The 13,913-nt window shown below is 39.8% G+C and overlaps 1 protein-coding gene across 1 annotated transcript in view; it reads right to left on the bottom strand.

Annotated features, from left to right (window-relative positions):
* The window catches only part of LOC128132918 (photosystem II protein D1-like), a 102,966-nt gene extending 92,556 nt beyond the window's left edge, over nucleotides 1–10,410 (bottom strand). The window contains exon 1 of the mRNA XM_052769922.1: nucleotides 10,218–10,410. Within this exon, the coding sequence (XP_052625882.1) occupies nucleotides 10,218–10,410 (193 nt within the window). The remainder of the gene's footprint in view (nucleotides 1–10,217) is intronic.
* Between the last annotated feature and the right edge of the window lie 3,503 nt (nucleotides 10,411–13,913).

Here is a 13,913-nt window from a genome sequence, read left to right as displayed (position 1 = left end):
CCTCTCTGCATAAGCACACAGCCTAAGCCCTGATTAGACGCATCGCAATAGACAACGAAATCTTATGTTCCTTCGGGCAGGGACAGAATAGGTGTGCTGCACAAAGCTCGCTTCAATGTTTGGAAGGCAGTGTCTTGCTTTTTCACTCCAACAAAAGGGTACACCTTTCTGTGTCAGAGTGGTTTGGGGTTTGGCGATTCTGGAAAAATTCTGAATGAATCTACGATAGTAGCCGACGAGACCCAAGAATTGACGGATTTCTGTGGGTGTCTTCGGTGCCGACCAATTCTCTATCGCCTTGATTTCTGACGGGTCCACGTGTATACCCTCCTTGCTTATCACATGACCAAGGAAAGTTACCTTCCGAATCTAGAATTCGCACTTGGAGAATTTTGCATACAACTTTTCCGATCTAAGAGTTTCCAACACTTCCCTCAAGTGTTGTTTGTGATCTTCTTCGCTTCTGGAATAGACAAGTATGTCGTCAATGAACACGATAACGAACTTGTCTAGAAGGGGGCGACACACCCGGTTCATCAGGTCCATGAACACTGCCAGTGCGTTGGTTAGACCGAAGGGCATCACTACGAACTCGTGGTGACCATATCGAGTCCTAAATGTTGTCTTGGAAACATCATTCTCGTGAAATCATAGCTGATGGTACCCTGATCTAAGGTCTATTTTTGAGAAGTAGTTGGCTCCCTGAAGTTGATCGAAAAGGTCATCTATTCGAGGAAGAGGATAACGATTTTTGACGGTCAATTTGTTCAGCTCACGGTAGTCTGTACACATCCGAAAGGATCCATCTTTCTCTTTCACAAATAATACCGGGGCTCCCTAGGGTTAGGAACTCGGTCTGATGAACCCTTTACTAAGTAGCTCATTGAGCTGACTGGATAACTCATGCATTTCTATTGGAGTTAAGCGATATGGAGACTTGGCTACAAGATTTGCTCTAGGAATTAGGTCGACATGAAACTTGACTTGACGTTTGGGAGGAATTCCCGGGAGCTCTTCAGGAAAGACATCAGGAAAGTTTCAGACTTCGGGGATGCTCTCGAGGTCTTTAACTTCCTGTTTCTCGTTGATTACATGAGCTAGGATTGCGTAGCACTCCTTTCACAGAAGCTTTTGAGCTTTGATGCATGAAATGATGCGAATATTAGAACTAAGTTTATCATCGTAGATCATGAGAGTCTGGTCAGAGGGAAGATTGAGACAGATGGCTTTTTCGTAACAAAGGATATCAGCATGATTAGGACTCAACCAATCCATGCCAATGATAACATCAAAGCTCTTTATGGAAACTGGCATTAGGTCAATGGGAAAGGAATGATCATTCAGGGAAAGGGTACAACCTATGAATATATCGTTAGCATTCTCTTTCTCACTGTTAGCCATCTCAACGGTAAACATTTCGGTTAATGGTTGAGGATTAGGTTTAAGAAGATGTTTGAATGAATGGATAACAAAACTTCGTTCAACACCAGAATCGAAAAGGATGGAAGCATAAGAGTTGTCGAGAAGGAACGTACCCGAGACAATGGTGGGATCGACGACTGCCTCATCTCGTCCCATAGTTAGAACTCTCCCGGTGTTGCCAGTTGTTGCTGCCTTGGGGCAGTTTCGCTTGAAATGCCCAACTTCACTGCAACCGTAGCAGGCCTGACTAACACCTGCTCCGGAAGCTTTGATTGGTTGATTGGGTTGGTGCTTTGGAGTTTCGTGCAGTGTGGCCCTTTTTGCCACAGCCATTGTCGAGCATCTCACGGCATGGGCTGGAAGTGAGATGACGATAGTTGCACTTGTTGCACCTAGGGAGGGTACCAGCATACCTACTGGTAGGTGCTTGAGCTGTAGAAGCGACGATAGAAACAGTAACAGGGGTAGTAGCAGCGTGGACTGCCACAGTTTGCTGCTTCTTGGAGGATCCTTGCGAAATCTGACTCTTCCATTTGCTCCAGGATTCCTTCTTATTTTCACTGCTCCTTTTAGCCAATCCAGGAGCGGTGGTCACTTCCTCGAGATCATCACCATGGTCGATCAGAGTTTGCACTAGGCATTTGGCGCTGTCGTAGGTGTCTGGCTTCGCAGCCAAAACATTTCCTTTGGTTGGCTGGGTCAGCCCCCAGATGAATCTTTCAATCTTTTTACTTTCTGGGGTAACCATTCCCGGGCAGAGAAGCGCTAGGTCATCAAATCTGGAGGTATAAGCGGAGATATCAGAACCCTTCATCTTTAGATTCCAGAGTTCATGTTCCAGATTCTGCATTTAGCCCCGTGGGAAGTACTCTGCAAGCAGAAACTCCTTCATGCTCTCCCAACCCATTGCATTGGCTATAGGCAAGGTTAAGGATTTGACTCGGCCATTCCACCAAGTCAAGGCTTTATTGGTGAAAGTGCAGGCGGCAAACTTCACCTTGTCAGTTTCTGAACAGGCATAGATTTCGAAAATAGATTCGATTTTATTAAACCATCGAGTTAGAGCAATAACACCTCCAGCGCCATTGAAGGGTGTGGGTTTCGCGTTCATAAAGTCTTTGTAGGAACATTCTTTTTGGTGTCCCTGAATACCTTCTTGGTGTTGGGGCTAAGTACTACCTCGGGGCCCGCCTGAACCACCGGGGTTCATTTGTGACATAGCAGCAACCACAACAGCAATAACGGCTGCTTGGAACACGGCGGGGTCAAACGGAGAGGGAGGTGGTGGAGGAGGATTGTTGTTCGTTGAGCTGGGTCTTTTCTTTGGAGGCATCTTGATCTTAAATGATCAGTAAGGAAAGGATGGTAAGTCCTCTAAATAGAATCAAGAGATATGAAACAAGAGACATCTTATTATGGCAGATTTAATGTTCTACTAAGCGATAAAACAGGAAAGAGTTACCAAAGCAGGTAAACTATCGCTAAGGAAAGAATGAGTAGCAAGACTTGGAATGAATTTCTACAACGTATTCGACTTTGGCTAAAATACTCCTATAGTATTTTATGATTTGCTGCGATGATGGCATGTCGTATGGATATTAGGTAAGTTTTAGGCCTGCTGTACACAACAACCACTCCTAAGCACATGTTGGTCGTGTCTCGAATGAATATAGTTGATCAGGCTATATTGACCCTAGACACGACTACATAACTACCCAGGTTTAACCACAGTGCACAACACCCAATTACTTATGTTTTGTTCTACTCGTGGTTACGGTTTCTGGCATTTAGGTAATCTTGTATACTTTTGAAAAATACTTTATATTTTAAAGTATACCTTTAGTTCAGAGCACTTCGGCCCCTTAGTGTTTATAGTCTTATACCATGTAAGGTTTGGTATACTTAGTTCACTATAAACAAAGGCTCTGATACCAATCTGTCACACCCCGAAACCAATTGCAGAAACGTTCTCGGGCGGAGGACGTCATGTAAAGTATCATAACCAATGTACATAGCAAGCATAGTAAACATAAAACATTACATTACATAGAAATATTTACATTTGTTTGAAAGTGAAGTAATGTAATACATGTTTTACATATACATCAGTATAAAAAAAGTAAAGACGAGACTGCTAAAATGCTCCGTCTTCTCCAAAACAATGCGGGATACCTGTCTAACGAGAACCTGAGAATACAAGCAGTTTTAAAATATCAACATAAAGCTGGTGAGTTCATAACCGGTTTGTTTCTGTAAAAGAACAAGTTTCCTTTGGTTTTCTGAAAAAGTTGGTATCCAAGAAAATCCCATAATTTCTTATAAGAAAAGTGTAGTTATCCATTTGTTACATAGCCTGGTTAAGAACAGTTAAGTTATCCCAGGAAAAACCCTTATTTTCCTTAAAATTTGGTGGTTGGTTATCGGTTCGGAGTGCAGTGTACAAGTATCTACCATACTTGTAGCGTTTAAGTGGAATATCCTGAAAGCCTGGTTATCCTTGAAAATTTCATTAGTTTTAACATGTATATAAAACTAATAAGTAGACAGTAAACTAATTACTGAATTAAATTTCCATAATCTAAGTTGCGAGTTCCATAACCATACAATAAACTAGATAAGGCTCGTAACGGGGCCAGTATCATTTTATGACTTTTGTCACCTGTGGACCAGTCGGTCCCATTGTAGCTAGCAGCCAGGTGCGGGGTAGTCAAGCCCGTATAGATCTATACACTCAAGTCACGGTCTCCCTCCAGGAGATTCTGGTTACAGGGGTACTCCTACACTCTCGTATCCAGGCGGAGTGTTACCAAGGATGTGTCTCCAATCTTAAGATTAATGAAATTTTAAAAGAAATCATACATAAATTCATGTTTTATTAGTCCTTCACTCTCGTATCCAGGGGGAGTGTTACCAAGGACATGTTTCCAGTTCTAAGATTTATGTTATTGGTCCTTCACTCTCGTATCTAGGGGGAGTGTTACCAAGGACATATTTCAAGTTTTTAAGCTTAATGTTATTGGTCCTTCACCCTCGTATCTAGGGGGAGTGTTACCAAGGACGTATCAAAAGTTCTAAGGTTAATGCTTTTAATAGTATTGATGTGGAAAATCATTTGTGAAATATAAAATATAATATTTTATAATGAGTTTCACAATTAATATGAAGACTAACTCTGCAAGTTAAACGGTCGGTTAATACGGTTTTCAGTGTTAAAAGCATACGGAATATGAAACATTTCATACGAAATAATAAGTTTGAGTACAAGATTTTGTGACAACCCGGAATTTTCGTTCGGTCAAACACTAAAATTCAATCACTGCATATTAAAATTCAAGTTCACTTTTATTGGTTTTTGAAAATTTTAAAGTTCGTTTGATTATTTTAATAATTAATCTTTAAACGAACGGGTGAACGGATGGGCCGTCTCGGGACTTGAAATTTATAAACCGCGAACACCACGTAGCTTAGAAGTTCACGGCCAAACTTTTATGTTTGGGCCGTAAACACCCTCAAAAACTGTAAACTCATGCCTTAAGCATGAGTTTACTCCCCAAAGTAGATCACTTTTCATTTTACCCAAAAGAGTAAACTCCAAATACTCTCTCAAGTATCATCCAAGTTTTTGCTCAATATCTACAATCTAGTAAGTGTTTCTAGCCCTTTGAAGTTATTATATCACTTAATCTAGTGATTGTACATCTTTTCGTCCATCCATTTTTGTGTTTTGATTAGATTTCCAAAAACACCAAGAACACACTGTAAGTGTTCTTGGACTTTTAGCTCAATTCAAGCATCCTTATAGTAAGTACTTCCATCCTTGAGTCTTATTAAGCTTGTATTACATGTTAGCATCAAAGAAAAGTCCCAAGAACACCAAGATAAAGGTGTTCACGGTTTTGGGAGGTCCCAAAACCGTAAACACCAAGAATAGGGCCAAAATGGTGTGTTAGGGTGCCTAGATGCTTTACAATGCCTTAGGGACTTGTATAGATTCATCCTTGATGAGTTTATCACACAAAAAGCACCAAAACCTTTCATTTTTATGTGTTTACGGTTTGGGGATGTCCCAAAACCATAAACACCCCAAAAGGTGTATAAAAGTCCCATGGTTATTCCTTATGTCTAAATCTAACCTAGACTATTGCCATGATTGAGCTAAGGACTTGAAAACCCCCAAACACCATAAACTTGAGTTTAAGGTAGTAAACTCATGAGTTTAAGGTAGTAAACTAAAAGGAAAATGGTAAAGGGACCATACACTGCATTTAGGAGTGAAATGGTGCCCTAGATCCTTCCAAAGGCCTAACCACCAAGTAGAAATGCTTCAAAGGACTTGTAAAACCTCAAAACAACATATGGTCATAAAGTGTAGAGTTTACGACCGTAAACCCTTGAGTTTACTACCGTAAACTCCTTGGGTAATGGTCATGAAAACCGTAAACTCCAAGGGAGTTTACCCTTGAACCCCAAACACACTAGCCTTTCCCTACAACACTTAGATGCAACCCTTGAGACTTATAACACTTGTATAAGGTGTTTAGCATGTCCTAGATTATCTTAACTTTGTTTATTAGTTGTTTAAAGGCAAATGGTATACATATATGTGATATTATATGTTAACTAGGATCATAGAGTGTGTTCAAGACTTCACTTGACACCTAGCCATCCTACCTCTTCAGTTCATCCGTACCACTCACTACAGGTGAGTTCATACCCCTTAATCAATGTTTTAAATGTTTTTAAATGCTTTATCGGGGGGGGGGGGGGGGGATACAAGTAGAATCATGCTAGTTATTATATCAATCACATGTGATTAATAAGCAGCATTCAAATGAATTACTACTCATTAGCCGCTTTACCAAACAATTTCCTTCAAATGATTTTTAATAAACATTTTATATGTTTAAAACTCCTTATTAAACCGTTCACTTTACTCTGTATGTTTCATTTCAAACTTATTTACACTTGTGTTTCAACTAAATATTTCTTTATACTTAAACCGTTTTATCAAACCCATGCTTTCAACCCATTTTATAGATTGACATCAAGTCGATCTTTTCTTAGATAATAATTATGTTCAAGGTTTTAAAAAACTTATTTTATTCTTTTATATTATCAATTGCATGCCTATGTATGTATGGTTATAAAAGAAATGTTTAAAAGGCTTAGGAAGGCCTGCCCGCCCTATTACCTTTTCGCGCTTGAGATGTGGTCTGGTGGGACATCGGGTATCTGTCCGAAGGTTGTTTAAATATTAGTTATATATTATGTGTACATATATAGTCATAAAGGTTCTCCCCGTTCATTCAATACCCTTGGGTAGCAAGGGTATACTTCCATGTTCATACGTACAAGTCTTTTACTATGAAGCTAACATTTGGGTAGTTTAGGAAGATACTAGAACTATTACTCGAATGCGATATCATACAATGAGTCAGTTCATTCATGAGTCAATACTTGCTAGATAGAGAGAGAACACACATTACAACTAGTACACACAATACATTACTATACATGCTAGATAGAGAGAGAACACACATTATAGCTAGTACACACAGTCGTTACTATACATGCTAGATAGAGAGAGAACACACGTTACAGCTAGCACACGCAGAACATTACAGTACATTACTATACTATTACATAGATACATCTACATGAGTACATTTACATGAATACATTTACACATATACGCTTACATAAGTACATTTACATGAGTACACTTACATGAGTACGTTTACGTAGATAACATATGATGAGTTACTAGTACATTTTATATGTATAGATTCTGTTATATAATCCTCATTCTTATCTTCAATTTGTGATACAATCACATAATCGGCGAGATAGATTTGATTTAATATCCTAGTACCAAAGGATACGTTGTGGGATTAACCATTCCTAGAATCTCTGTTAGCTACAGAGGTAAAAGCACATCCACGGATGTCAACGGTTGATACCATTGTTAACTATTCCTACACCGAGCTGTTAGCAACAGAGGTAGATGTACATCTATGGATATCATCAGTTAACACTGTTATATTATTACCTTTATCTTGTGACTCATTCACATAACTGACGAGGTGAATTATATTTGAGTATCCTAGTACCAAAGGATACAATTTCTTATAATAATAATAATAGTAACACAGTCGGGTCTTGGTAGAAGGCTACATTCAGAGCAGTCAGGTCTTGGTAGAAGGCTACATTTAGAGCAGTTAGGTCTTGGTAGAAGGCTACATTCAGAACAGTTAGGTCTTGGTAGAAGACTCCCTTTTATACTAGTAGGAATCATAGGGATTTCTAGGGTTTTTCAAATGTTTACAATTGTTGTACAACCATTTTCATACTTACACGAACTTTCTTTCAAAACATTTTCAAGTCTTTTATTACATGTCATACAAATACTTACATACAAATTAAGACACTAAAATACTTATGATCTCACCAGCTTTAAAGCTGATACTCTCTTTCAAAATAACTTGTATCCTCAAGTCAACAGTAGACAGGTACCGATGCAAAGTTTAGAGAAGATGTAGCTCGTTCAAGACTCATCTTTCATTTTGATTTATACGTTAGTGTCTATTATAATTTGACATAACACACTTGTATTAAAATTATATTGTTAATGCAATGGATGATGTTGTTGCTTGTTTACTACTTTTCATTGTTTTGATACTGTACATGACGTCGTCCGCCCTAGAACGTTTCCGTCGTTCGATGGTTTTGCGGTGTGACAGATTGGTATCAGAGCATTGTTTATAGTGAATTAAGTATATCAACCCATAAAAGATATACTAACTATAAATACATAGGGATTAAAAATACTCTGACCAAGAGTTTATACTTTAAATAGTAAAATATTTAATTTAGTATACGTGCCTGCATTCATACTAAAATCAGTGACACTAGGACAGTACAAAAGAATTACGATTGTTGGGCAACACAGGTGGACTTGCAGACATATAGTAAAAACTGGGAAGATATAGCCTGATCAACTATATTATCCGAGGGTTGACTAGCATGTGCCTAAGTGTAGTTGTGTGGTTACAACAAGTCTAAAATCTTACCAATAATACCACAATGAGAACAGTAGAACATAACATTAAACTTAAAACACTATAGGAGTATTTGGTGTTACTATAGGTACTTTATACTTGAGAACTAAAACGGGATCTTCATTACTAAGTTGATAGTTGCTAAGTGGATACACTAAGGCTATATGTAATTAGGATGTTATAGACTTAGAATCTGTGAAAATTTTACTTTACCCCTATTTTGTGTGAATTTGGAGTTAAGGTCACTTATTCGAAGGCCTATCCTGTTTCGATTACATATAACTGGTATGCACTTCACAAATAGCGATGTAACTAATGAAGATTTTCTAAATAGTTATCTAGATAGTTCGTCTAATAATTATTTTCTTACCCCAATTCTCGCATAGATAACATGGCCGAACTCCATCCCCACTACAACCAGTACCTTCCGAATGAGGTCATTGATGGATGGTTTGAAGAAGAACCAGAGAATGATCATCATATCCCTTTGAATGATCACCATGATGAAGACCTTTCGGACGGTGCTAACTCCGAACCCGAGGTTGATAACCTACCCCAGGCAGCTCCCGTTCCAATTCCTAACCCTCGTCCGGCTTTTCATGGCCCGACGCCTCAGTGGGTGGAATGCTTGGAAACATGGAGCCAAGGACAAGATCAGCCCATTCCATTTAATGGCAACCGAAGCTTTTATGACCTAAGTAATGGGGGCTTAGTAGACAGAATCTTGCCAATCCTGGTCCGCAGAGTGGCTCAAAATGAGATTCAAGGCAGAACAGCCTTCCATCAGATTACAAATGTTGTCGCCAATGCGAGAATGCATACCCTCCGCACCATTCGTCTAAAAGATACTCAGGAGAGATCTGAGAGAGATCATGAAGCCCTGTTGCAAGCACTGACTGAATCACAAGCCGAAGTCATAGAACTCCGAGTACGCCAGAGGGTGTACGAAAGACACCTACTTGATGTAGAACGTCAACTGGCTGAACTGAGAGTTCACGAGAGGGATGACTGTCGCCAGTAGTAGATGCGTTACTTTATTTTTCCTTGTTGAAAGGAATTGTTTTCTGTCTATGCCGATGAGGCATTTTCTATGAAACTATCATGTACCGTAAGTACTTTTGGTTAGGTCTTTATGCTGTCAAGGACTATCTTCTCTGGATATGATGTAAGACCTTTACAAGATCATTTTCCCGAACTTTTACGTCGTGAATATCAAAGATATTGACAGTCGGCTAACTTCTGTTTCATTCTTTATTCAAGTACTCGTATCATACTTTCATTGGAGTCTATCTGAAACATGCGTTAGTCAAGTCATTGGACTATAGCAAGTTAGCTCTGGAGACATTTCCAATTCTCTTTTAGTGGTTGGATCATGTTATTCACCAACCATCGATACCTTGGCTTGAACGACAAGCGTCTTGAGACCATTTCAGGAACTTACTTCCACTCTTTGCTAGGACTGCATCATAGGGATGTATTCAACCTTTCACGATCTCACTTTCACTCAGTACTAGGACTACATCATGGGGATGTAGGTCAAACCTTCGCGAACATACTTCCAATCCGTACTAGGACTGCATCATAGGGATGTAGGTCAACCTTTCGAGAACGTACTCTTACTCTTTGATTGAGAAATCGAAGTACATCTAGGGTCAACCAGAATCGCTCACAAAATCCTTATCTTTCGAGTTACAGAATCATGTCGTCATCAGGAAGCAATCAGTCGAACAACAAAACCTCCACTTTTCCTATGGACGCCGCTACTTTCCAAACCGTAGTTACAGCTTCCGTGATGGATGCCGTAACCGATGTCCTTGTGCATCGAAGCGCTATCAACGCAAGCAATACCGATGATGGAGTTGAAAATCTTGATCGTAGTATCAAACCAGTAAGCCAACAAACGATAACAGTCGCAGGCTCGTGAAGCCATAACTCAGAATTCAAGAAACAAAAGCGTCAAGCCCAAAGAGACACAAGCAATATAAGGGAACGCTTCTGAAGTGTAGCAGGTGTAGCTATCATCATAATGGAGGGTGCCAGGTATTGCAATGTACAAATTGCAACAGACTAGGACACATTGCCCGTTTCTGTGGAACCACCGCCACTAGAGCCAGCCAGGGTTGCTATTATTGTGGGGAGTTTGGGCACTATAAAAGAAATTGCCCAAAAAGGGAGATCAAGGAAAGAACCCGCGTTCCCATAACTCCTACTCGACACTTCACTTCCACCACCAATGTTGGTGCTGTCCAGTTATGTCACCAATGCGGTGAAATTGGACACCTCTATAAGGATTGCCTGATAGTGAAGAACTCTGGTGCTGATGGGAAGATTCTGAGGATCACAGCTGCAGGAGAAACTACGTCGGACCCTCGTTAATGTAATTAAGGCGTTTTGGTTGTTATAGACTTATAAACCATCCAAAACTAGTGCAACTAGAGTCGTATCTTTTGCGAGATCCCGTCAGTAAAGGGATGCCCGTGCTGCGTATACTTGTCTTTTGTAGTATACCTTATTCGCAGCAATAGTCTTGTAGTAAGTCTAAAGTACTGTAACTCTGTTGATGGTTGCACAGTTGTGTTTTTTCTGTAACGCCTTATGTTCAAAACTAATGTCTTTAAGTTTCCTTATGATTCCGACATTATCATACGACTCGATTCAATTTGATCCGCACAAAACCAGCTTCATACATACATCTCTTTCTTCGAAATCGCCTTTCCAGCGAAGCCGTCATATCAAAACACCGAAGTACTGATGCATGGAGTACCTCATAGTTCTTTTCCTTTCCGAAGAAATCCCTGCAGTATCACTCGTACAGTACGTCAAGTTCAATCCAAAGATCCATATGGTTGATCGGTCGCTGAAGAATGTATACATAGGGGTGGTATATAATCAAGGTTCTACAAGTTTAGAATTGATGATCCCACTTTAACTTCTTTTCCTCATAGGGATAAGAGCTTAAGGAAGAATCAATTATTCGACTACTTTTTCATTCTTAATTATATACGACTCGTATACACGAGACTGCTATTGATTAGCCATGTATGAATTCTAATATGAACTTCAGGACGGAGAACTGCCCAAGACTACGAGTAATCGCATTTTTATGTGAACAAACTTAGAACCTAGTATGACTCCGGTAACTAGATTGCCCTACAGTCTAAACACCTACGGAGATACAAGAACAGCCCGAACAACTTAGCGAACTGCACGGAAATAGAATTGGAAGACTAGGCTTCTCACCCTGGAGACCTCCAGCCTTATTCTTCCAGAGGTCAACGGACTGCATCATATGTACCTCGGCTATCGAGGACTCCATCAAGATTCCCATTAGAAATCGTTACCTCTACCTTGCATAGATGAATCGGTTGAGAAAACGCAAGGAACGAGTTACCTTTCAGAAATGGATCGAGATCCGAATATCAGCAGTTTCGAGTGCTAGAGAAGGATGTCTCAAAGACTACCTTCCGAACTCGATGCGGACACTTCGAGTCTGTAGTGATACCCCTCGGATAGGACCAGTACGCCCGAAGCATTCATGAGTTAATGAATAGGGTCCGTCTTTCTTACTAGGATTAGCTCATCATTCTCCATGTAACGACTTACTTATCTACCCTCGTAGTAAGAAGGAACCTGCGGAAACATTACCCTCAGAGAAACATTTTGCGAAGTTCTCTAAACATGAGTTTTGAAATTTAAGAGTCAGATTCCTAAGACACACTATTAGTGATGTGGGAATCCTGAGTACTCTTTCAATTTATCAAAATCGTTGAGAATTTGTCGACACCGAAGACGCCGACATAAATTCGCCAAATACTAGGTCTTACAGACCTACTGTAATAGTTCATCCAGAACTCCTCGCATATTACAGAAACCCGTACAACTTTGACCCAGCAGAGGGTGGCCTTTGATTAGGAAGTTAAGAAAGAAAACGAAACCTTGGAAATCCCAAGTGAGAGACCAAGTTCTTTAGGAAAACTCACTTTGGGAATGGCTTAATACGCTTCGCATCGCGTGAAAATCTTAATCCAAGATAGTCAGGACCTCCGAGATTCTTACCAGAATCGGTCCTGTATCTCGCAGACTAGATCTACTCTGCAAACTCAGTATCATACAATTTACCCTTTGCGACTCGATCTTGAAACCGCACCTTTCCGTTAGGACTCTCGTAAGTCCACTCGACGAGATCGAGATTACCGAAATCCTCGCCTTCGTGTAAGAACCGTAGTGACCCCCGACCGAGAGGTCAAGCGGACGACGCAGCGCCGCCTCCCTTTAGTGAAGGTTCGTTGGGATACCAACTAATGACCCGAATTCACTTATGAGCGCTAGAACCAATCGATTAGGAAGTTTCCACCTCATGACTCGATCCTTCATACCTACTTCCTTACCTAAATTCTAATTTTGGTACGAAATTCCCTCTAACAGGGGGATGATGTGACAACCCGGAATTTTCGTTCGGTCAAACCCTAAAAGTCAATCACTCCATATTAAAATTCAAGTTCACTTTTATTGGTTTTTGACAATTTTAAAGTTCGTTTGATTATTTTAATAATTAATCTTTAAACGAACGGGTGAACGGATGGGCCGTCTCGGGACTTGAAATTTCTAAACCGCGAACACCACGTAGCATAGAAGTTCACGGCCAAACTTTTATGTTTGGGCCGTAAACACCCTCAAAAGCCGTAAACTCATGCCTTAAGCATGAGTTTACTCCCCAAAGTAGATCACTTTTCATTTTACCCAAAAGAGTAAACTCCAAAAACTCTCTCAAGTATCATCCAAGTTTTTTCTCAATATCTTCAATCTAGTAAGTGTTTCTAGCCCTTTCAAGTTAGTATATCACTTAATCTAGTGATTGTACATCTTTTCATCCATCCATTTTTGCGTTTTGATTAGATTTCCAAAAACAGCAAGAACACCAAGAAAACACACTAAGTGTTCTTGGACTTTTAGCTCAATTCAAGCATCCTTATAGTAAGTACTTCCAACCTTGAGTCTTATTAAGCTTGTATTACATGTTAGCATCAAAGAAAAGTCCCAAGAACACCAAGATAAAGGTGTTCACGGTTTTGGGAGCTCCAAAAACTGTAAACACCAAGAATAGGGCCAAAATAGTGTGTTAGGGTGCCTAGATGCTTCACAATGCCTTAGGGACTTGTCTAGATTTATCCTTGATGAGTTTATCACACAAAAAAAGCACCAAAACCTTACATTTTTATGTTTTTACAGTTTGGGGATGTCCCAAAACAGTAAACACCCCAAAAGGTGTATAAAAGTCCCATAAAAGTCCCATGGTTATTCCTTATGTCTAAATCTAACCTAGACTATTTCCATGATTGAGCTAAGGACTTGAAAACCCCCAAACACTATAAACTTGAGTTTAAGGTAGTAAACTCATGAGTTTAAGGTAGTAAACTCATGAGTTTAAGGTAG

The sequence above is a fragment of the Lactuca sativa genome, chromosome 3 (assembly GCF_002870075.4).
Source record: "Lactuca sativa cultivar Salinas chromosome 3, Lsat_Salinas_v11, whole genome shotgun sequence".
Classification (NCBI taxonomy): domain Eukaryota; kingdom Viridiplantae; phylum Streptophyta; class Magnoliopsida; order Asterales; family Asteraceae; genus Lactuca; species Lactuca sativa.
The sequence above is the reverse complement of the archived record's forward strand: the minus strand, read 5'-3'. Positions and strand labels throughout refer to the sequence as shown.